Consider the following 25,237-nt stretch of genomic DNA (forward strand, 5'->3'; position numbering starts at 1 on the left):
TACCCGTGGGGGTACGCGTACCACACTTTGGGAAACACTGAACCAATGCTTTCAAGTAGCATCTTCCAACTAGGCTTCCCCATGTTCTCTCCAACTTTGGGGACAGGGAATGCTGGTTTGTAACCCCGAGGAGGAGTCCAGGGAGAGGGTGGGGGGCGGGCCGAGGGGTAGAACAGAGCTACGCTGGGGGTTTGAGAACCTCCTGTGGAGTGCAGGGGACCCCGAAGAACTGTCACCACAGAGACTGCCAGGAGCCCAGCGGGGGTGTGGGGGGCAGGGTGACCGCCCAGGGCGCAGGCTGGGAGCGCAGTGCGGGCGGGGCGGGGCCGGGGCAGGAGGGTGAGCGGGAGGAGCAGGGGCGGGGTGGCGGGGTGGGAGCGCGGAAGCGGGGGAGGGTCCCGGAGCCCGGGTCCCATTCGCCGCGAGCGCTCCGAGCCTGCGTCCGCGGAGGCGGGGAGGGCTGGCCCGGCGGCACGGCCCGCAGCGGCGGCGGCGGCGCTCCGGGCTCTCAGCGCACACACACGCCCTCTGTCCCGGGAGCGGGGATCGGAGCTGCCGGAAGTGTGGTGCGGGCCGGAGGCAACTTTCCTGCTCCCGCCGCGGCCCGGAGCCTCCCGCCTCGCTGCAGCAGCGACCATGCGCCGCCAGGGCGACACCCTGAGCGGACCCGCGCCTCGGCCCACCCCCGGCGCCGCCCGCGCCCGCCTCGCCCCTGGTGCGCACTGAGTCTCCCCTCTGCCCCCCGCGATCGCGCGCCACGGGAGCCCGGCGCCCACGGCGGGGCGCGCGGGGCCCGCTTCCTCCGCGCAGTCCCCCCGCGTCCCGGCGCGGCCCCCGCCCGGCCCGCCGGCCCCGGTCCCCGCCCGCCCCCGCCCTGAGCGCCGGGGGACAGTCAGTCCGGTCCCCCGCGGCCGCGGGCAGCGCCGGGGCCATGGGGCTGCCCACCCTGGAGTTCAGCGACTCCTACTTGGACAGCCCGGACTTCAGGGAGCGCCTGCAGTGCCACGAGATCGAGCTGGAGCGGACCAACAAGTTCATCAAAGAGCTGATCAAGGACGGCTCCCTGCTCATCGGGGCGCTGCGGAGTGAGTGCGGCGGGCGGGGGAGGGCCGGGGGGTCCGGGCTGACCCCACGGGCGCGGGTCCGCGGAGCTGGGAAGGAGGAGACGGGGCTTCTTTTGTTTGAATGGGTTTGGGGACAAAAGCTGAAGAGCACCCCTGCTGGTGGCCGACAAAGTTTGTTCTGGGTGTTCTGGACTTCCCTCCAGGCCGCAGAGAAGGGACAGCTCTCACCTGGATAGACACTGGGATGGATCCGGAGTGGAGTTGTGCAAAAGCCAGCTTTTTGTATAACGGGCTGGGGGGAAAAAGTTGGGGACTGTTGGCCTTTTAAAAGAAAGAATTATTATTATTATTATTATTATTATTATTATTATTATTAATTTGAGCACTTTAACAATAATCCTCAAGGAAGGATTCAAGAGTTTGTTTTAAGGCTGAGCAGAGCCCATCTGTTTAGTGGTATTCAAAGAATAGGATTCATTCCCTATGTATATCAGTGGCTCTTCACCGGGCACCATCTTTTTGAGTTGGCTTTAAAAAAACACACACATGCATTTGTAGAGTTTGTGGCGATACTGGTGTGAACAGACCTACCGAGCTATTGGTCCTATAAAAGGGAGATGATGGAAGACCGCACGGGCCAGTGGATTTTATCTCAGGACAAGTTTTTACAAGCATCCCAGTGTGGGGTTTGCATTGTAAATCCGGTGATGGTGGAGTCCCTGAAGGCCAGTCAGAATCTCTGATCCTCCAAAGGAGTAAAGCATGCCCTCAGGGGCTTCTGCCACTTCCCATCCCACACCCAGGAACTGGATCTGCACTTTGAATTACTAGGACCTTAGGAAAAGAAACTCATAGTTACATCTTAATAGAAGCTTCTGAGAGCCTTAGCCAATGAGCAGAAGTACTGGTATCTCTGGCCTCTGATGGCTGGCGAAGTGTTTTCATCAAGTGGGGAGGCCTGTGGATGACCCAGCAATCCCTAAGGCAAATATAGGGGAAGCATCATTGTATAGGTCAAGTACAAGGTCAGTCACAACCTGGGGGAGGTGTATGTGTGTCAGAAAAAGGCAACACTAGTATCTGATCTGTATTGTGAAGCACGTGTTAATAATCCCAAGGATGGAGTTCAGCAAAATGTATTGAAATTAGCCCGCCTCGGGGTGGCTCAGTGGTTGAGCGTAGACCTATGAGCCATAGGGTCACAGCTCAATTCCGGGTCAGGGCACATGCCAGGGGTTGCAGGCGCCATCCCCAGTGGGGGGCATGCGGGAGGCAGCTGATCACTGACTCTCATTATTGATGTTTCTGTCTCTCCCTCTCTCTCTCTGAAATCAATAAGAATATATTTTCAAAATTTATTGAAACCACTGTGCTTCCAAATCCTTTTTTCCTTTCATCATCCCAAATGCTACCACATTTACTTATCACTTATGTTACTTAACCGGGTAAGAGAAATGTGTTTTATGCCCACATTCATTCAATTTCTGAAGCTGAGGCTACTGCTGGTAACAATATTTACTGATTTGTGAAAAACATAACTTATCTGCCTTCTTCCCATCCTGCGTATAGACAAATGCGAGCCCTCCCCCCCTTCCTTTGGGTTTGCGAATCCTGCTGGAGTTCTTGGGATTAGCCTCCTTGTCGCTTAACAGTGGTTTTCAACCTTTCCAATGCCGCTACCCTTTAATACAGTTCCTCATGTTGTGGTGACCCCCCAACCATAAAATTATTTTCGTTGCTACTTCATAGCTGTAATTTTGCTACTTTTAATGAATCATAAATATCTGTGTTTTCCGATGATCTTAGGTGACCTTGCCAGCGATTCATTAAATCTGTATTAAAGGGTCCTGGCATTAGGAAGGTTGAGAACCACGGCTCTTTAGAGGGCGTGATGCCTCTTCAAAACGTTTCCCCACCTCAGAGTGCTAAAAGCTGGGCCAACTCTCGCTGGAGGTGCGGAAGGATCTACAAATGACATTTCAGTTCACTGCTGGAGATCAGTGTGAGTGTTTCAAAAGTTGACAATCCTTACATTACTGTGGTTACTAGTTATTTTCCTAGTAACATTGTGTGCTTTATTATGATGTTTGAGTCCAGCCTTGCAGAAACCAGGTGATTTTCCGTTCTTCCAGATCCGTTCTTCCCATCTTAAGGGAAGAAATCTTGAGTGCAAGTTTCAAGAACGAGTAGACCCTGCCTTGTGACTTTGGCCTTACGCACTCAACTATTCAACCTGCTGTCTTTCTAGGATCCGTAGATTTGTGGTGGGAGTGCATTATAGTCACGTGCTGTACAGCAGCATTTCGGACAGCAGCAGTGGGGCCAGAGGTTATAAAGGAGCTGGAAAATTCCTATGGTTGGTGAAGTATAGTTGTAGCGTGGCGCATTCCTTGCGTGTCTGTGGGGATACTGGTGGGAACAAACCTACTGCGCTGCTGGTCCTATACAAGGATAGCACAAATAATTATGTGCAGGACATAGTACATGATAATAAATGACTGCATTACTAGTTTACGTATTTACTGCACAATAGCTTTTGTCCTATTTCAGACTGTACCCTTTGTACTTAAATGAAAATTTGCTGCAAAATAGAATGCCACGTAGCACCAGCTTCATGTAGCTCCTGTTCTTCGGAGTGCATATTGTCTCTTGTACTTGATTTAATCTCACGTGGCTTTATAAATTTAGTGCAGCTTAAGAGTACAGTGTTTGTAGTCTGTGGTGGTGTACAGTAATGTCCCCGGCTTCTCATTCACTTACCACTCACTGACCCACCCCAAGTGATTTTCAGTCCTGCAGGCTCCATTCATGGTAAGTGCCCTATACATATGTACCATATTTTATCTTTTTTAAAATCCTCACCCAAGGATATGTTTTTATTGATTTTAGAGAGAAAGGAAGGGAGAGAGAAAGAAACATTGATGCCCGAGAGAAATATCGGTGCCAGAGAGAAACATCCATTAGCTGCCTCTTGCACTTTCGGGATCGAACCCGAGGCCTGGGTATGTACCCTGATCAGGAATCAAACCCATGACCCTTTGGTTCATGGGCAATGCTCCAGCCAACTGAACCACACTGGCCAGGACCCCTATTTTATCTTTTATACCATATTTCTACTGTACTTTTCTATGGTTAGATAAACACATATAGTGTTCAAATTGCCCACAGCATTTAATATAGCAACATGCTATAGTGGTTTGTAGCCTAGAAGCAACTGGCTATATCATATAGCTTAGGTGTATTGTAGGCCATACAACCTAGGTTTGTGTGAGTACAGATGCTCACACAATCTATAATAATAAGAGCATAATATGCTAACTAGACCAGACGTCCTTCTGGATGACCTTCTGGGACGACCTTCCGGATGAAGCCGGGGCTGCTGGAAAGCCTGGGTTGGGTGCCTGCAGGAGGTGGGAGGGAAGCCTGGGTCCTGGGTGCTGGGGGAAGGAAGGCCTACTCCTGCACAAATTTCATGCATTGGGCCTCTAGTAATGAAATCAAAATCTAATGATGCATTTCTCAGAATATTTCTCTGTCGTTAAGCAAAGCATGGCTGCAATGTAACATTTGATTATTCCTTCTCTCGTTGTGGAAGAAAAGCATTTTATTCCCTGGTAATAGAATTCCCAGCCTCAGCTGCCACATAGGAAAGATTTGGAGCAGAGGAACCCTTGAAGTCACATGATGGCACTGGTTTTTCCCACCGAGCCACCTTCTGGCCCTTGGGGAGGATGCTCTGAGGCTGGGCTGCAGCTGCTGACTGCCTGCTGTCTGGAGTGGCCAAGTCAGTGCAGCCTGCTTAGAAGGGAGCCCTCCTTCCCCCCAGCCTGCCCACTCAGACTGTTTTCCCTTTCTGTCTCAGAAAGCCTTCACCTTCTCTATCCTGAAACCAAGCCTTTCCTTCTCTATACCTACTGATTCAGTAGTGTTTCCATGATCCTTTTCAGGTTTGGTTTTTTTCCTTTTTTTTTAAAAGTACTTTGCTGTTGTTTTCATTAACAATTAATGGTTTCTTACTATAACTTTCTTGTACAATCAGCACATTTCTAGGCATCTGCTATTATTTTCATCTTAGTTAATAACTTTTCTGGTGAGAATGTTGGCATGCACTTTTGATCAATTCATGCGTGACTGCTCCAGTAGGAGTTATATATACTCCTTGACCTCTGATTCATGATGTAAGGTGTCTTTGGTGGAGTATTTACAAGGATCCTTATAAGTTTAGACCTTAAGAAGATGCTTTCCATTTCAAATATATCTAAGATACTTGACATATTTTCGAGTGAGTGATTGCATTTCATATTCACATCTGGTCTTGGGGAAATGGATGACAGTTTATTCAGTGGATTGACATAGGCCTGAGTTTAAGTTTGGTGCTGTCCATTGCTGTGTGATAATTAGTAAGTAACTTATCTTCTCTGGGTCCTACCTTTTCTGTAAAATGAGGGAACATCTATAAAAATCTTACTGCTAAGATTATTTGTTCATTTTATTACAAGACACATGACCATTTGGTGAGTGATATGTGAGAACATTTGATACTGAGTGAACTGGGTTTTAGTTCATGCTGTATGACTCAAAATCTCCACCCTTTTCCAAATGTTATTCCACAAACTTTGTTCTTTATTAGGTACTAGTCTTTTTTGTTTGTTTGTTTTTTAATATATTTTTATTGATTTTAGAGAGGAAGGGAGAGGGAGAGAGAGGTACAAACATCCCATCAATAATGAGAGAGAATCATTGATCTGCTGCCTCCTGCATGCCCCACAATGGGGATTGAGCTTGCAACCTGGTCATATGCTCTAACTAGGAATTGAACTGTGACTGCCTGGCTCATAGGTCAGTGCTCAGCCACTGAGTCATGCCAGCTTGGCAACAGGTGCTAGTCTTAAAATTTGAGTTGTGAAATTATAGGCTAGTTTTCTTTATTTATTTTCTCTTTTCATGTTTCAAAGAAACATTTCAAAATGACTTTTTTATATATTTCCCCCTTTCTCTTTCTTTATACTTTTGAATTCAAAGAACCATAAGTCGAGCTTTGTTATTGCAAAAATAGACAGATACTCTCCCTCACACCCCCACACCCCCAAAAAAACAGAAACAAACAAACAAAACCAAAGAAGAGAGAGAGAAAGAGAGAGAGAGAGAGAGAGAGAGAGAGAGAAAGACAGAAATGGAATTTGATTCTTTGGAATTGAATTACATGGGTGGGGAGGATGTATCAACTAGAGAGAGAGAGAGAGAGAGAGAGAGAGAGAGAGAGAGAGAGAGAGAGAGAGAGAGAGAGAGAGAGAGAGAGAGAGAGAGAGAGAGAGAGAGAGAATATGACAGAAATAGAATTGGACTCTTTGGAATTGAATTGCATGGGTGGGGAGGATGTATCAACATTCTTTACTCCACCCTGTCCTACAGCATCTGGGCCATCTCTCCTTATCATTCTCCTTCCTCTAATTGCCTTAGGTGGAATCAGCCAGCCTTTTCCTCTGCCTTTAGGATACTGTTTCTCAAACTTGTACGTCTGTGCTGCTTTTAAAGGAAAAAAAAAAAAAGTTAATGGATTCTACAATAATATAGATTACATTTATTATGATCAATAAATATATACAATATGAAACTATAATTCTTATGCATATTCGTACAATCTTATTCAAAGCTAATGACTTTACAAATTAAATGTAAATAATACTGTGAAATCAATAAAAACCTTTTCAACTACATTTAATTAATCTCATGGATGACGTTTTGCTGAATCAAAATTTCGTGTCATATAAATACTGCCGATAATATCTTGTGTGTCGATGATTCACTTTCTCGCTGTTTTCACTGATTGAAACTGTGATTCTTTAAAATCTTCTTGCCCTAATAAGGATGACCTTCTCTCTATCACAAACTTTATTTATTTATTGGTCATATTGCCTCGGTTCTTAAAGCCTAGTTCCTGGTGCTAGTGATCCGTGACACAATAACACAGTCACCTAAGGTGAGTGGCAGAAGTCGGTTGCTTAGAAGTTATGTAGAATAAGCAGTTGACACACCAGTAAGAGGTAAGTAAGCACACAATTTCTTAAGGGTGTCTACCCTTAGTGTCCACAGACCTCCATTTAAAGCACTCTGCTATGTGCCCTTAAAACCTGGGGGTTAAATAGCTGTTTATAGTAAAAGAGGACCCTACATGGAAAGGCTACATTGAAATATCTTAGAAAGGGTGAGGTAGGTACCCCTGCCTTCCTTCTGCTGTGTTTCACAAACTCACCTTTAGCCAGGTATCACCTGTTTTTTTTTTGTTTTATTTTTTTCCACTCTAAGCACGTCTCTGTTTTGTGTGTATGTTTGAGGTCCTCTTTGCTACCAGTTTTTGGTGGTACAGTGAAGGGGTAAAATGAAGGTAAGAAAAAAGACAAGTTTAAGACATTTGACAGACATTTCTTTTTTAATATATTTTTATTGATTTCAGAGAGCAATCGAGAGGGAGGGTGAGATAGAAACGTCAGTGATGAGAAAGAATCACTGATTGCTTGCCTCCTGCACATCTCCTACTGGGATTGAGCCTGCAACCTGGGCATGTGCCCTTGACCGGAATCGAACTCAGGACTCTTCAGTCCACACGCTGACGCTCTATCCACTGTGCCAAACTGGGGAGGGCATGAAAAAATTTCTATAGTTATTGCGCTATTTACTTGGTCGTCCTTCAACTTTCAGTGAGAACTGCCATTGTTTTAGGCTAGTTTTGGTATTTAAATTTGCACCTCGGTGTTTGTTTTTCTTTAGCTTAAGTGGAACTCATGGATCATTGTTTACCCTGTAAGACCTATTGCAGCTTATTCCACCAGGGCCCTTTTGCTTGCTTAGTTGGCCAATCTACTCAAAGGTGTGAATGTGGAGTTGCTAAATCCATTCATTTGATTCTTACAGTCATGAGAATTTGAGTTCAGTGAGCAGAAGTTACTGTATTCTTCACATGAACTGCATTGAATTTTAGGAACTGCTGGATTAGGAGTGTGGTACTTTAAGGGCTCTGCTTCAGAGACATGGACAAGTTAAAGCAGTTATACTCGTCCTAACCTTTAAATTGGAGCCTTGGTGCTCATCAAAGTGGAGTTAAATGGAGCTGGCTGAGTACTTCCCTCTACCCCTCGTACTGATTCTCACCAAGAGCTTAGTAGGTGCCCTTTAAAAGTGTGTATCTTTATTTCCATTGATTTCCTTTTTCAGAAGGTAGTCATTGAGGGGCTGTCCTGTTGGATGGCCAGGGGAGGGGTTGCTGGGAGAACAGAAAATGTTTCTCGCTTTTAGTGGAGAAGAATGCCTCACCAAGAACCAACTTTTTCACCCCTCCTATGAGTTAAGATCAAGGTACTCTGAAAGTGCAAAAACCCAGGTAACTGCTAAACTTTTAAGTCAGTGAAAAGCTGCTTTAACAAATATCCTTTCAACTATTGACATTTCTTAGAATGAAATAACTCTGTTGTTGCATAAGTATTGCTCATGATTATATAAGAAAAATGATAATAAAGTTTATGTTCAGCGTTGTTTTGATGCCAAGTGCAATTTTATTCAAGAGGTCTGTGCATAGAGAGGAGCAACTCTTCTCTAGATTCATAAAGAGAGAGATTAGATTAACATTTTAAGGTATTAAACCACATTCAGTCAATACTATGCAACAAGAGATGTTTCCTGTGGACAGATGAGACGGGGTGAAGGAAAGGGGGTTATTTAGTCTTGAATCTCTTTCATGAATATTGTTTCTTGTCAGAGTTGATGGCTCACTGTTCTGGCCCCAGCCGTTCTGGAGGGCAATTTCTACTCATTTCAGCTTCCAGGCAGGTGCCAACCTCCCCAATTCCACTTGCCATCCACCAGTTTCAGCTTGCAGCTCTGCCCGCCTTCCATTTCCCTCCAACCGGCCGAACATCTGCCAGCATCTAATTTCCTGATAGTGTATCCTCAGTGGATCTGGCCTCATCAACCAAGGTCTCGCTACCTGCTTCTCACGGACTTTCATCCTGAAAATTAAAACCAGTTGCTGAGCATCTGGCTCTTAGGAGCATGGAATCTGTGCTTCATCTTTGCAGCTGCTATATTCCGACTTTAATGGCTGGGTTTTATATAAATGCAGCAACTTCCCTAACAACTGCCCTTAGAGCAAAGGAAAAGGAGCAGGATGCTTACGGGATAAGTCAGTGGCTATGTAGTTATTTTAAAGCTTTGCCTTTGACCAGGTGAATTTCAATGTCGGCCTGGATATTACTGACAATTTGGTTCCTTCTCTGTGGGATTGCCTCTATCTGGAATGCTTTGATTATTCGGAATACACCATTGGTCATATCTACAGTATTCTGATTTTATTAACAAGAATGCAGTTGTAATGCTGAAGAAAGTGTTATGGCAAAACACACATGTACAACACTTTGTGTAAGGAATGTGATTTGCTTTAGAATAAAGTGAATTGTGGAATAGTAAGATACTTTTGAGGGGCTAAAAATCTCCATATTTTCCAACCTTTTTCCTTTGTTGCAGAAGCATACAAGAAGAAAAAATAAGCCCTAATTTTTCTATGGGTTTGAATCTTTCATTTGAGAGTAATTTGTCTAATTGTAATTTTTACATGGTGGGGATAGGTAGGAGAAGACTAATAATGAACTCTTGGTAGATTATTTTATATTAATATAGATTTTTTTATTTTTTTGGCCATGCCTGCTCTTTTAAAAATTTTATTTTATTTTATTGTTGACAGGAATATAGATTTCCCCAATCTTTTCCTGCTTTCCCCCCCTCCTCCTAGCCACTGCCCCAACCCAGGCCTTCACCACACTATTGTCTGTGTCTGTTGGTTATGCATATACGTATGTGAGTTCTTTGGTTAATCTTTTCCTGTCTCTCTCCCATCCCCTCTGAGATATATCAGTCTATTTCATGCCTCCATGTCTCTGAACCTATATCAATTGTCAGTTTATAATATTCATTAGATTTCACTTACAGATGAGATCATGTGATATTTCTCTTTCTCTGACTGGCTTATTTCATTTAGCATAATACCCTCCAGGTCACTCCATGCTATTACAAAGGGTAAGATATCCTTTTTTACAGCTGTGTAATGTTCCAGGCTGTAAAATGTACTACAGCTTTTGATCCACTTGTCTCCTGATGGGCACTTGGGCTGTTTCCAGATCTTAGCTATTGTACATTGTGCTGCTGTCAACATAAGGGTCTATTTATTCTTTCTTATTGGGGTTTCTGTTTTCTTAGGATATATTCCTAGAAGTGGTATTGCTGGGTCAAGTGAGAGTTCCATTTAATTTTTTTTAAAATTTAAATTTTTATTTATTTATTTATTTATTTATTTATTTGTAAATTCCTTACTATTTTCCATAGTGGCTGCACCAATCTGCATTCCCACCAACAGATTTAACATTTTTGAATTCTGTGATACAAGTCTCATTCCTGATGGTATTTTAAAAGTGCCAAACCATGACTTTTTAAAATGTTGTTGGCTTATCTGATTAGGATGATTATTGGTGTGATGGAGAGGTATTTTGTGAGGGACAGAGACCATCCTGGCCTAGTTGTCAATGTCAGGTGAAATGAAGAAAAAACAAAAAACAACAACAAAAAAACCCCTGGGAAAATGCAGCATGTACATGACTTTGCCACATTACTAGCACTGTCCCAGACCTCGGTTTTACTCTGGGGGAAAACAATGGGTAGACACAAAATGACCCTTTTCATTTGGAAGTCAGACTCATTTCTCACTATGAGAATGAGTATGTCTATGATAGTTCCTCACACAATTCTAAAAAAGCAATACTGCTTGTGAGCTTACAGAAGACAAACCCAGTAGTATCCCCTTGTATGCAAACATATATTGGAACTGATCCAAATGAAAGACCCAGCTCCATTTCTCTCTTTGCTTCACCGGAAAGGTGATGATTTAATTCAGAGCGCGGGTATGTGCTCCTGTGTGGAGGGGAGTGATAAGCGGCTCACAGAAATGAACGCCCTGTATAGCGTGTTATCATTTCGCAAATGGAAGCTGTGTAAATTGATTTTTACTTTGCCATGGTGAGAATTTCCTCCTTTTCATTTATGTAATTTTCTTATTCCTTAAAATGTCTGAATGAAAGATTTGCGCCCCCCCAACCCCCCCCCCCCCCCCACACACACACACACCCTGAAGCTCAAATAAAAGGAATGGGAGTGCTGGTGGGAGAGATTAAGAAGCAGAAGCAAATTAAAATTGCTTGAGAAGACAATCTAAGTATTACCGTTTTGGAACTTCTACTAGACTTTGTGTGCCTTCTCTGAAAAAGTTATTACATGACACAGGAGAATCAAAGGCATAAGAGATTCACCTGCTGACTGTTTCAAAAGTTGGTGGAAAATGTGCAGGACAGTGAAAAATTGTCAACGTAAGAGACAATAGGGGTGACTTTTTAAAGGGCCCACTATTGGAGAAGGCCTGGGAAAGCTCTGTACTCAAGAAAAAATGATGTCAACGTGGGAGGCAATAGGCAGGGCCGTTAAAGGCTTGTACTGACCGCTTGTCTATCCCGGTTTTCCTTAAGTAACCGTTTCTAACACTGTTATTACTTCCTTTGGATCCCAGCTCCATCACTGTCCCTTTTTCCCAGGGTGTGATGCTCTTGAATTCCCCTCCATGGTCAGTTTTTTCCTCTGCCCTCTGAGATGGAGGTGGTGTGCAAGGATTCCTTCCCAGCCCCTTTCCTGTTTGCTTTCCTTGTGTGATAACATCTGCTCCCAGCTCCCAGCCCAGACCTCATTCTGCTGAGCCCTGGGTCTGCTTTTCACCTGTCTGCTGCCTATCTCCCCCTGGCAGGCTCAGGCACCGTGTGCCAGACTCCGTGCGTCAAAACCAAGTGCTTCCTCTCCTCCAGCTCGTTCTCTTTGTGTTCTCATTTGTTCAGCCATAGCCTCACCCTCCTGGTCATCTCAGAGAAGCATCTGAGTCCTTCCAACTCTTCCCATCTCTCCAGGTTTTGAGATTTTGTTCGTTCCTTTGATTTGAGAGAGAAGAGAGAGAGAGAGAGAGAGAGAGAGAGAGAGAGAGAGAGAGAGAGAGAGAGAGAGAGAGAGAGAGACAGGTCTATTTGTTGTTCTACTTATTTATGCACTCATTGGTTGATTCTTGTATGTACCCTGATGGGAGATTGAACCACAGCCTTGGCCAGGGGTGTCTACTCCAGTTTTAAATTGGAGTTTTTTCACTCCACCCAGATCCACATATTGTGTTAGTGCTACAATTCTGTATCATCTTACATTTGATTTTCTCTGCCTGCATAATACTCCTTCTCTGTGTGTGTGTGAATGAGAGAGAGAAATAACTTTTTCAAAGCTGAGAGAGATAGAGATAGAGATAGAGATAAAGAGAAAGAGAGAGAGAGAGAGAGAGAGAGAGAGAGAGAGAGAGAGAGAGAAATAATTTTTAAAAAATATATTTTATTTATTTTTTACAGAGAGGAAGGGAGAGAGAGAGCTAGAAACATTGATGAGAGAGAAACATCGATCAGCCACCTCCTTGACACCCCCCACAGGAGATGTGCTCGAAACCAAAGTACATGCCCTTGACCAGAATCGAACCCAGGGCCACTCAGTTCGCAGGCCGACACTCTATCCACTGAGCCAAACCGGTTCCGGCAGAAATAAATGATTTTTACTCCCTAACTTAGAACAACAGAAATGTCCTAGCATTCTCTCACAGTTTTGGAGGCCGGAAGTAAAAAATCAAGGTGTGGGCAGGGCCTTGCTCCCTCAGCAGGTGCCAAGGTAAGGTCTGTCCCTGCCTCCGCTAGCTTCTGCTGTCGCTGATAACTGATGTTCCTCCACATGTATCACTCCAATCTATGCCCCTGTAGTCATGCTGCATTCTCTTAGTGTGTCTCCGTTGATTTGATTTTACTTAGTCTTTGGATATAAGCTTCTAAAATGCCAAGGATATCTGGATTCCCATCGGTGCTGACCACACTGTGGATGCTCAGTAATTGCTAAACATGAATCAGTTTGCGTTTTTACTAAGAGGAGGAGGGTTTTAAATGTCTCTGGAGTGAATAAGCCAGGGAGTGGGGACTGTAAGTTTGCCCTTTAATTTTACTTCCTCCTGCCCAGCCAGTGTGGTTAAGCGGTTGAGTATCAACCTCTGAACCACGAAGTCACAGTTTGATTCCCAGTCAGGCACATGCCCAGGTTTTGGGCCAGTCAATGACTTTTCTCATCATTGATGCTTCCATCTCTCTCTCTCTCCCTTCCTCTCTGACATCAATGCAAATATACTTTTAAAAATAATATTGCATTCTCTAGGCTTCCTACGTCACTGCTCTGGCCTGGCTGTACTATTAGGACTGGCTTACTTGGGACAGCAGCGAGCACCAGGACTAGAATTTTGTACTAAGTAGTGGCATGGGTGCTAGTCGTTTGTCCTAGTAGACCAAGTTTTCATCAAAAAATGGAAATAGCATTTGCCCCATATTCCTTTTAGGGTTTTTGTGTGGACCAGTGGAAAAAATGCATAATGACATTTTTATAAAAACACACTATTTTGGTTTACTTTAGGCAGGATCATTGTAATCCTAATGATTTCAACTTTCTTCAAGACTTCACTTTATCAGGTTTTTTAAACAAATATTTTTAGCATTCTGTATAAACAAGATTATTGAAGTGGAAATGCTTTAATTGAATGGTAAAGCCTGGGCTTGTTTGTTCCCCAAATTAAATCAGTTTGGTAGGAAATGATTATAAAATGTGGCATGGTTTTGATTTAGCCTTTTTTTTTTATTAAACGAATGAATAATTATCTACTGTGATCTGGGAACCAAGAAAGTATTAGTTTAGGCTGGAATTTAAGAATTAGGAACAGGCAGAATAGGCTTGGAGACGTTATGGACATAGCTGCTGATGCTTTAGTTCTGCCTAAACGTTTATAGTCTTATTGGTCTATAAAAGTTATTAAAAATGATGGTTACAACTTGCACTTGTCAGAAGTGGGAAGTTTCACCAAATGTAACTGGCCAAACTGCAGGAGAGGTCTTTTTCTTCCACGTTGGCTTCTGCCGTGAAAGCAGACAGCGACTCAGAAAAAGCGCTGTCCCAGGTGTATCTTGGGCTGCACAGATGTTTAGTGAATGCAAATTATGTCTGAGGTGAGACCATCCCAGTGGTTATTAGCGAGAAAGGGAAATGATGACATTGAAAGGGCTGGAGGGACTGGGAGCAGGGGAATTTGGGGGGGGGGGGGAGAAAGAGAACATTTAATTAAGAATTGAAGACTCATTTGGCTCAGTGCAGAAACTGAATTGAGCCTGTTAGCGAGTTGATCCAGGAAAGGTGGTATTGTTACAGGATAATGGTGAGGATTGCCATGTCCTTTGCTAGTGGGAGGGGGGTTCTTGGGGTACCGCTGGGATTTCTGGAGGCTCCCATGGGAGGATGAGATGTGGTAGAAAGCTTTGTTTGTGTGGAATTACACCCTGAGCTGGGATTCAGCAGAGCTGGAAGCAAAGCCAGTGTCGAGTTTCTGTTCCGTGGCGGAGCTGGGTCCAGTCCAGCATCAAGCTAGTTCCACCCTATCAGTCCATCGGGTGTGGGGTCCACATGGCTGTGGGCCATGTGGGTGAGTACAGAGTTGAGAGCCCCACAAACCAGGAGTCAGGCACAGCAGTAAGAGAGGAAACGCCTTTGTTAAGGAGCTTGTATATCTCAGATTTTGTGGTCTTGCAGTGGCCACACCCATCCTGGCTGATGACCTGTTCTCAGGTGTGACTGACAGTTAAGTACCTTCCCTGTGTCACCCAGACTTTACTGGGCATGCCTATAATAGCCCACCTTCCCTTTGATCCTTTCCAGTTAATTAACAACTGGGTTACACACAACAATAGATATCATTGTGATTGGATTGGTTTCAGAATCACCAAGAGAGGACAAAACAGATTTTTATTAAAAAATATGTCCTGAGGCCTCTGTGAGCTTCAGGGGAGTTCTGCCCTGGGGCTAGGGGAACAGGGTACAGTGAACAGGAAGTCTGGTCTTTTGGGACAGCTTGGAAAGTGAGGCAAGGGCTGGGAAAGGCCAGGGTCAGGGGTTAAAGAAAGAAAACAGATCCTGGATAATCTTGAACAAGCAATACCCTATTTCCCCGAAAATAAGACAGTGTCTTATATTAATTTTTGCTCTCAAAGATGCACTAGGTCTTATTTTCAGGGGATGTCTTATTTTTCCATGGAGAAGAAGACGGTACACATTTATTGTTAAATGAAAATAAAGGAAATTTATTACCTGTATACGATACGGTAGTACGGTAGTTGTCAACACAAACCAGACAAACTGTGAATCCTACAGTATCAAGAATTTACTCATTTATTCAATGACAATCATGTCATCATCTTCTGGAACATCATCATAACAATCCAATTCCTGAATTTCCTGGTGAATTTCTTGTGACTCCATTGCTTTCAGAATCAGTGGACCAAATCTCTCATGTTTAGTAATAGCATTCTGAGACAGAGCCGGGGGAGGGCCCTTATTTTTGGGGGGATTCCTTATATTTCACTCAGAAGGAAACCTGAAGGTAGGTCTTATTTTCGGAGGATGTCTTATTTTTGGGGAAATACGGTAGTAGTGAGTGAATGAATGCTTCCAGGATTGTCAGGGTGCATGTCCTTTTCTTCCCATGATTGCCTTGGTTCCTCTGACTACTCTAATGAAATTGGAATCCTGTAGACATTCCTGGCTGGCTGACTGTGATGCTTGGCACATCCACTGAAGAAAGAGAGGGAGAGGAGGAAACAAGAATTCAGAACCCATCATGTCATTTGCAAGACACTCTTCTTTCTTTTAAGTCCTTAGTGTGTGAGTGTGTGTGTGTGTGTGAGTGTGTATGTGTGTGTGTGTATGTGTGTGTGTTTTGCACGTCTATCAGAATATATTTTAAACGAATCTCTACTTATTCAAATAATATGAACATTAAATCTGCCTAGAACCGTGGTCGGCAAACTGTGGCTCACGAGCCACACGCAGCTCTTTGACTACTTGAGGGTGACTCTTCCACAAAATATCACGGCCAGGGGGAGTCTATTTTGAAGAAGTGGTGTTAGAAGAAGTTTAAGTTTAAAAAATTTGCCTCTCAAAAGAAATTTCAATCGTTGTACTGTTGATATGTGGCTCTGTTGACTAATTTGCTGACCACTGGCCTAGAAGAAACAGGGGTTGCTTTTTAGCCAAGCTTAGCATTGTCACTCACACATGTGCAGTGCTAATAACGTTTAATCTTTAGTCATTGGAACATTTTAGGGTTACATAAGTTCCTTGAAGATTTAACATGAACAGCAATCAGCCTAATAGTAGCAAGAGTCTGGGCTTTACAATCAGAGCAATTCGTTTCAAGGCCAGTTCTGCCACTTACTCGCCACATGGCTATGAGCTAGTTAGTCACTTGGCTTTTGTGGGGTTTTCCTCCTCTGTAATGTGGGAGCGATACTCATTTCACGGGCATATTTGCAGGATTAAACAAGGTAACAAAGTATCTAGCACAATGTGGGGTACTTGGTAATAAATATTAATTTGAGACTAGAAAGAAAAATTAGATTGGAGTTAGAAACAACAATGACCGCTGGGTTTAATTAAAAAAAGAGTAAGAGGTGGCTTTCCCCAGCAGAATCTTTACCTCACCTGGGCAAATGCATGCTACGTAGAGATGCTGTAGACTAGGGGTGTCGAACTCAATCAGAGAAGGGGCCAAAATCTAAAATCCAGCCTAAATCGCGGGCCGAATGGTTTACTGAACAGTCATAAACTGTCATTGTGATGGAAACGCAGCGGAGTGCAGTGATGACAGCGTGGTGCGGGCCACATTGCAAGGCCTGGCAGGACAGATTTGGCCCGCGGGCCTTGTGTTTGACACATGTGCTGTAGACCATACAGGAATGCTTGGCATTATGAACGTGGCTGGTAGTGAAAGTAAGCCATCGCTTCTGTGGAATACTTTAGCTATCTTTTTAAGGATCTTTCCACATCTGAGATTTCACGGTTTTGTAAAAAACATGATGTTCATCATATTTTATTTAGATGATATGCCTATTTTGATATAGAAGACGATTATATAGGCATGAGTAAAGAAGGAATGCTAGGCCAGGTACAGGTCACCAGTGTGGAAAGCAAAACTGGAACACAAATATTGTAGGGTAAGAGACCTCACCTCCAGGGTGACCTTTCCTCCCCTCATCTATTGCTGGATCCTGTTGAGACCCCCTGACCTTTCATAGCGCTGGTCATGCAGTTTGGATCCTCCCCTAGCATATTGCTAGTCAGGTGATAGACCCTCCCTTGGAGGAGGAACACAGGAGCCAGAGAATAGTCTCCTATAGCTCTCAGACAATCCCTTGTATGACCACTCCCTTAAGCATTAAGCTTTCAGGACAACGAGGGTCTGGCCCTCATCAAATAATATTAAGAACAACGTCCCAGGCCTTTTGACCACACAGTCAGAGTTTTGGTCAAACTGGAGATGACATTTGCTGGGAGGCCTTGGCTGTGTTTCAGCTGCAGGCTTAGAGAGGCAGCAAGGCCCGGTGGAGCCATGCCATGGTGACATCAGGACCAGCTTGATAATCGATGACCCCCTGCCCTGGTACCGACCAATCAGTAGAGATCACAACCCTGAGGAGTCTTACCTGGAAAAGCTGATGAATATTGGATAGCAGTTCTCTCCAGAGACCTCAGATAAGAAGCCCTGAGGAAGGAGGACCCCGGGGATGCTCGCTCTGTCTGGAGCAGCCTGCACCTTTCCCACCTACCCTTTCCCCAGGCATGTTCTCTTCGCCTTTCTTGCTCCTGAGCTCCAAGGGCCCTTCTCTTGCCTCTGTAACTTGTTTCCTGTGTAAACACAGCCTTTTACAGCTCTCTTCCTCTATCTCTATGACTGTCTTAAATAAACTTTCCTTTGTATTTGAATCTTGGCTCTGAATTCTTCCTTAGCCAGAACTCAGGAACCAAGGTCTAACTTTCTGGTACCATTCATCCTTAAACGGTTTGCCCGTTTTTCTCCCTAGCAAGTTGGCTCTCTAGGAGTTGGCACCAGTTATGGGCTGGATACGTGAAACACTTTTCATACATGTCCATTAAATGACTGGACTTACAGGAAGTGTGTCAAACTAATATTTGGAGATGCAGAAGTCCACAGGTTGTCACTAGCCACTTAATGTTGGCACCAATTCTGAAACTTTGTATACAAAGACAAATATCTTAGTGAAAAAGTTGGTGGCATATTATATATATTTACCAGAATGAGATTAATTACAGCAGGCTTATTCAAAGAATTGATATCAGCATTAGAGAATGAGTTTTCTCTTCATCAGTGACAATAATATGTATTAATTCAAATTCAGGAGATATTGCCAAGAAAGTGAAACTGTGCTCATGATTTATGTTGTTTACTATTTGTTAAAAAGCATTGTATATGTTATTTTGAGGATATCAGTCCAGAATGCTAATTTTCATTGTATGGGAATGCCTTCCATTAAAATGCCATTTATTATGTTATTAAAACAGCATTATTGAGGTATAGTTCACTACCATAACATTAATCTTTTTTATAATTTGTAATTCAGTAATTTTTCATGTTTACAGGGCTGTGCATCAATCACCACCATCTAATTTTAATTTTAAAACATTTTTAAGCTTTATTGAGGTATGACTGACAAATAGAATTGACAGATATTTAAAGTGTACATCACCATGATTTGATATACAAATACATTGTGAAAGCATTCCTGCCAAATCCTTAATTAACACAGCCATCACCTCACATTTCATCTTTTCTTTTGGGTGTGAGAACATTTAAGTTCAAATTTTAGCAAATTTAAATAATATAAATTAATGTTATCAACTATAGTGACTATGTTTTATGTTAGATCCTCATACCTTATTCATCTTATAGCTGAAAGTTTGTACCTTTAGCAACCTTTCCCTATTTCTCCTACCTTCCACCCCTGGCACCTATCAATCTACTTCCTGTTTCTATGAGTTTGACCTATGAGTCTTTTTTTTTTTTTTTTTTTTTTTTTAAGATTTCTCATACAAGTAATTTCATCCAGTATTTGCCTTTCTCTGTTTCTCTGTCTGGTTTATTCCCTCATGGTCCATCTATGTTGTTACAAATGGCAGGATTTCCTTCTTTCTCATCACTGAATAAAGTTTTATACATACATGTGCATGCCACATCGTCTTCATCCATTTACCTGTTGATGGACACTTAGATTGTTTCCATATCTTGGCTATTGTAATTTTGCAATGGACATGGGAGTGCAGATCTCTTCAATATCCTGTTTTCGTTTCCTTTGGATATACCGTATATCCAGAAATGGGATTGTTGGATTACTTGGTAGTTCTATTTTTAAATTTTTGAATAAGTCTCCATTACTGTTTTCCATAATGGCCGAAGCAATTAATATTCCCAACAGCAGTGCACAAGGGTTTCCTTTTCTCCATATCTATGCCAATACTTGTTATCCCTTTTTTTTTTTTTATGATAGTCATTCTAACAGATGTTTGATTTCCATTTCTCTGATGATTAGTGATGTTGAGCATTTTTTGCTGCACCTGTTGGCCATTTGTGTGTTTTCTTGATAAAAATGTCTATTTGGATCCTCTGACCATTTTTAAAACTTATTATTCGGACTTTTTTTTCTTCCCTATTTCATTATGAGTTCTTTATGTATTTTGGAAATAATATCTAATTTTAGGCTAGTTTCATAGACCTAAAAATTAATCCCATACCCAATAGTAATTACTTCTCGTTCTTTCTCTTCTTTAGCCACTGGAAACTATTACTAATACACTTTGTTTCTATAGATCTGCTCTTCTGGACTTTCTGGATAAATGGAATTATACAATTTGTGGACTTTTGTAACTGACATCTTTCACTTAGCATATTTTCAAGGTTAATCTATACTTTAGCATATATTGGTATTTTATTTCTTTTTATTGTCAAATATTAAAGTATATGGATATGCCACCACATTTTATTATCCATTTATGATTTTATGGACATTTTGGTTATTTCCTTTGTTTTTGCGATTATGAATAATGCTATAACCATTCATGTATCTGGTTTTGTGTGGCCATATGCTTTCATTCTCTTGAGCATTTCCCTCAGAATGGAATTGCTAGGTCATATGGTAACTCTGTATTGGAACTCACCATTATAAACAAATTTAATAGGTTTATAAGCATGTATATTACATTTTTTAAATTATGGGAAGCATATGAGAGTTAAATGTAAATTTAAAGCAAAGTTTTAACTTCCCATAACAAATTCAGATATGGCCTTTGTATTTGCTGGGGAAAACAGAATCACCTGTTGGATATTTAAGGAGGAAACATTTCCATGTAATGTTAAAATTTCATAATGTGAATATAGGATAAAAGCAATTTTTACGTATATGTAAAGAGTGGCAAGATGAGTGGAGAGGAAAAAAACATGGCGTTAATGCAAGGAACAAAGTGCTATGAGCCAGGAGGATGTGAAGAAAAAGAAGGGAAGGTTTCCTGGTGTATGCATTCAGCACACTCATTTTGCTGTACGTCAGATACTGGTCCGGGCCTTGGAAATACAGAACAAACAGAGGCCCTGCTCTTCTGGATTCCTGTTCGCTGAGGGCACGCTGCTGATACTGCATGGTGTGTGTTACTGCTTGGCGGTAAGACTTGGTAGTTGCCATGCTCACCCTTTTATCTCCTGGGCAGCCTTTCTCTGTTTCCCAGAGTAACGTGTGCATACCTCCATGTTGGCAGTCAACACAGCTTAGGGGTCTCATGTGAGAATGCGAATGTCCATTTTTCATCCACTCAGCTCTATTCAGGAAATTGGGGATCACCTACTGCACTTGGGGCACTGTACTAGATGCTGAGTGTGTGTGTGGCTGAGTGGCCCAGTGAGTCACTCTCTTTAAGCTCTGGTTTTCTCATTTTCACAACGGGGATAATAATAATAATAATAATAATAATAATAATACTGACTATTTTTCATTAAGATTAAGTCTCTTGAGATATACCTAGCAGAGTGCCTGATATACCAGCAAATGGTCAATATTATAATCATACTATATCTTTTAACAACAACAAGAGCAACAGAAGTAACCTCAATATTAAAAATGCTCAAAATGGAAAACATTTTCTATGCCTTCCTATGATGACAAACCGTATTTTATTTTTCATTTACTCTTTCATGTCCACATGAACACATTTAAAATATTAAAAACAATAACACAGCCAAAACCGGTTTGGCTCAGTGGTAGAGCATCGGCCTGCGGACTGAAAGGTCCCAGGTTTGATTCCGGTCAAGGGCATGTACCTTGGTTGCGGGCACATCCCCAGTAGGGGGTGTGCAAGAGGCAGCTGGTTGATGTTTCTCTCTCATTGACGTTTCTAGCTCTCTATCCCTCTCTCCTCCTCTCTGTAAAAAAAAAAAATCAATAAAATATATTAAAAAAAAAACAAAAAAACAATAACACATACCATTTATATAGTATACATTTATACCTTTACGAGTACACCAAATATTTCCCTTTTGTTGGCACATTTTTCATTATTAGCATACTTAGAGTTAAAAGTTCTCAGGTTGAAGGTGATACTTATGGGTAAGTAATTTAAAGCAGCCTACATATGAAATGGAAGTGAAGCCAGCGAGGATTGCGTTTTGAGTGAAGAAACATCTGCAGTTTGCTACAGTCACCAAAAGGAAATTGGATCATGTGTCAGCTATGTGATTGAATAAGACTTTCATCTCTTAAAGAATTTTTTCTGCCTAAAATCCACATTCATCCATTATTTGAAATGAAGCTTGCACTGCATACATTATGACACGGAGTTTGGGGACCCTCAACATGCGCTGTTATTGGTGAACTTAACGGGAAATCAGAAATAATGATTTTTAAAGCTTCTTCAGGCTCACACATTTAGATTGCTTCATTTTCGCAACACGGACAGTTTAGTCAATTCTTTCATGATCTTTTCAGACTCTAAATTATTAGTTTTTAGGAATTATAAATCACTTCATCTTTTATATATTATGAACACTGTACTTTTTTTTTTTTTTTAATTACTTATTAAGCTAGTCAGAGAGAAGAGACTTAGCTTTAGGCTCTCAGTTTTCTTTATCTCTGCTGCTCCAGCCCCTCACATTATATGTACCCATGCCTTGCCCAACCATCTCAAGCTCAAAGGTTAACACGGGCCAAATAAACAAGGTTTAAGTTTATGTGGGCTACAAAAAAACCCAGAAGTTTCAGTTTTCATAGAAATAGGTTTATTTCCATAAAGACATGCTGAATACAAAGGGCTGAAATAAATGATTCATCATTAACAAAATAATAGAACATTTTAATAAAAATTACTATTTTTTCTTGAACGTTAACTTACCAGACACTGAATAACTGCACAAACTAATAAGCGTAACACCAATAAACCTATTTTTTGTTTTTGTTCTCTAAAAGTGAAATATTTCCTGTTGCTCACACCAAACAAGTCAGTATGAGACTAATGACGTGGCAATGGGCTGCTAAAATATTCTCTGCTAGTATTAGTGGAGAGAAATTGTTCACCTGCGTGTAAGGTGCATAAGGTAAATGAATGTAACACAGTTATAGTAATCAGTCATTAGCGAATGTTGTAGTTCATTATTAATATTATGTATAGCAGGCTGTTATAAAAATTGAGTTACAAATTTTTTTTTAAACATTTCTTATAACCGTTGTATTGGATGGGCTTCAAAAATATTCGTTGTGAGCCGCGAGTTTGACAAGCTTGCTGTACGCTATTGTTTGGGTCTCTTTTTTTGTCTAGTACTCTGCCATGAATGTATTTATTGCCATGCAGCTGTTGAATACATGACTGTGTTGTATTTGTGAAAATTTAGCACAGAGATATTCTAGAGCTTAGGACTCTAAGTGACTACTTGTCAAATCCAAAGGACACTGTGGTAATCAATTTACTGGACTCTGTGTATTTGATCCTGTTAACCACTCCTTGCTTCCTGAAGTTTCTTGTTCCTTGGCTTCTGTGGAGCTACATTCTCTTACCAATTTAATAAAATATATATTTTTTATTAAATTATTTTAAAATATATTTTTATTTGATTTTTTTACAGAGAGGAAGGGAGATAGATAGAGAGCTAGAAACGTCGATGAGAGAGAAACATTGACCAGCTGCCTCTTGCACACCCCCTACCGGGGATGTGCCTGCAACCAATGTACATGCCCTTGACCGGAATCGAACCCGGGACCTTTCAGTCGGCAGACCGAAGCTCTACCACTGAGCCAAACCGGCTTCGGCAATTTTTTTTTTTTTTTTTTTTTTTTTACAGAGAGGGAGGGACAGGGATAGAGAACTAGAAATATCAATGAGAGAGAAACATCGACCAGCTGCCTCCTGCACACTCCCCACTGGGGGTGTGCCCACAACCAAGGTACATGCCCTTGACGGGAATCAAACCTTGGACCCTTCAGTCCGCAGGCCAACACTCTATCTACTGAGCCAAACCGGTTAGGGCTCTTACCAATCTTTTTACCAACTTTCCCACATTTTCCTCACAGTCTTACAGAATTCCTTTACCTCTTCATTCCTCTTGAATGTAGGTGTTTGTGTTGTCCAGTGAGGACCTTTTCTCAACAGATATAAGCTGCTGCTGATATTTATCCACAACCCAAAGATTAGCATCTGTAAGATAATGGGGTTAGAAGAAGAGTAGGTAAGTGAGCTTTCAACACAGGGCAGTTGATTAACCAAAGGAAAAATAGAGCTGTTAACCTTTACCCAGGAATCAGAGAAATGCAAATGAATATAGAAGTAGGCTATCCAGTTTTTAACTATTAATTACCTAAAATATTTTTTTAAATGTCTTTTGCTAATTAGGGTCTACTAAGCCTCTTACTTTTACTATGCTGCTGATAGGATTGTAAATTAGTGATGTTTCAAAAACCTTAGAGGGTTTATTGGTACTGAACAGTGATCCCAATTATGGTCCTTTTTCTACACCAGGTAATACTGATTTCCTATCCAGCGTTCTGTGTCCTTTCATCCTTTCCATAAGAACCCGGAGTTTGTCCAGGAATAGAACCCTCCCCCAAATCAGGAGTAACTCCTGATTAGGTGAGTCACTGAAGGTAACCCATTTCCTTAAGCTGGTGACTCATTTCTAACCAAGGAGATATGAAGGATGTCAGCTGTGTTTCTCTCTATTTAAAAAAAAAAAATTATTTTATTGATTTTTCACAGAGAGGAAGAGAGAGGGATAAGTCAGAAACATCAATGAGAGAGAAACATCAATGAGAAACATCAATGGGGGGTCTGCCTCTTGCACACCCCCCACTGGGGATGTGCCCGCAACCAAGGTACATGCCCTTGCCTGGAATCGAACCCAGGACCTTTCAGTCCGCAGGCTGACACTCTATCCACTGAGTCAAACCGGTCCTGGCTGTTTCTCTCTATTTTTAATAACTAACAGCATCCCTGTGAATTTGTTGTGGTGCTGAATACAGTTTGTGAATTGTGGTCCCAACCTATATATAAATAATTAAAATTAAACTTAGAAAATAATAGAGATGACTTAACTAATTTAGTAAACTTTAACAGTAGTTACTTATCTAATCAATTAAATATAGCTCTTATGATATAAATCTGCGGGAAAGGCAAGGTACAGAATTGTGTACATGCTTTTGTCATTCTGTGAGGAAAAAATATGCTTGGGGAAAAACAGTGAAATCTACCAAAAAAAAAAAAAATGCTGTATGTAAATACACTAGGGTGGCACTCTTACTATTAATAAGATACCCCTCCCGTGCCGGCCTGGTTAGTCTTCACTCTTTGAGAACATTTCTTTCCAGACCATTAACAATTCTCTGTAAATAATTTGCTAGCTATTTCATTTATAATCTTCACATCCTTTATCTACTTTCCCTTGCCTTCTCTCTCTCTAATTTTGGTCTATTTAATTTGCTTTCTCTTCTTTTATCTAGCTCTCTTGAGCACTTTATCTCTTCAGTTTTTAGAAATAGCACATCAAAGCTGTCAAAATACACAAATTCAGGTCTGGGCTGTTTTGTTCGGTTGCAGTAAGCACACCATTTTCATGGACAAATTAATCATACCTGGTGTTCTGTTAAAATATAACA

General features: G+C 41.8%; 1 protein-coding gene across 10 annotated transcripts in view; it reads left to right on the top strand.

The window, feature by feature from the left end:
- Positions 1 to 372: 372 nt before the first annotated feature.
- The window catches only part of ARHGAP42 (Rho GTPase activating protein 42), a 231,921-nt gene continuing 207,056 nt past the window's right edge, over positions 373 to 25,237 (top strand). For 4 of the 10 annotated variants that reach the window (XM_045577764.1, XM_045577763.1, XM_045577769.1 and 1 more), the window contains exons 1-2: positions 374 to 855; positions 897 to 1,085. In XM_045577764.1, coding sequence (XP_045433720.1) covers positions 932 to 1,085 — 154 coding nt within the window. In that variant the 5' untranslated portion in view covers positions 374 to 855; positions 897 to 931. Of the gene's footprint in view, positions 856 to 896; positions 1,086 to 25,237 lie in introns of those variants that run through there. The other 6 variants (XM_045577765.1, XM_045577767.1, XM_045577768.1 and 3 more) reach the window with 3 other exon arrangements.

This window comes from Pipistrellus kuhlii, unplaced genomic scaffold (assembly GCF_014108245.1).
Source record: "Pipistrellus kuhlii isolate mPipKuh1 unplaced genomic scaffold, mPipKuh1.p scaffold_m20_p_9, whole genome shotgun sequence".
Taxonomy (NCBI): Eukaryota; Metazoa; Chordata; class Mammalia; order Chiroptera; family Vespertilionidae; genus Pipistrellus; species Pipistrellus kuhlii.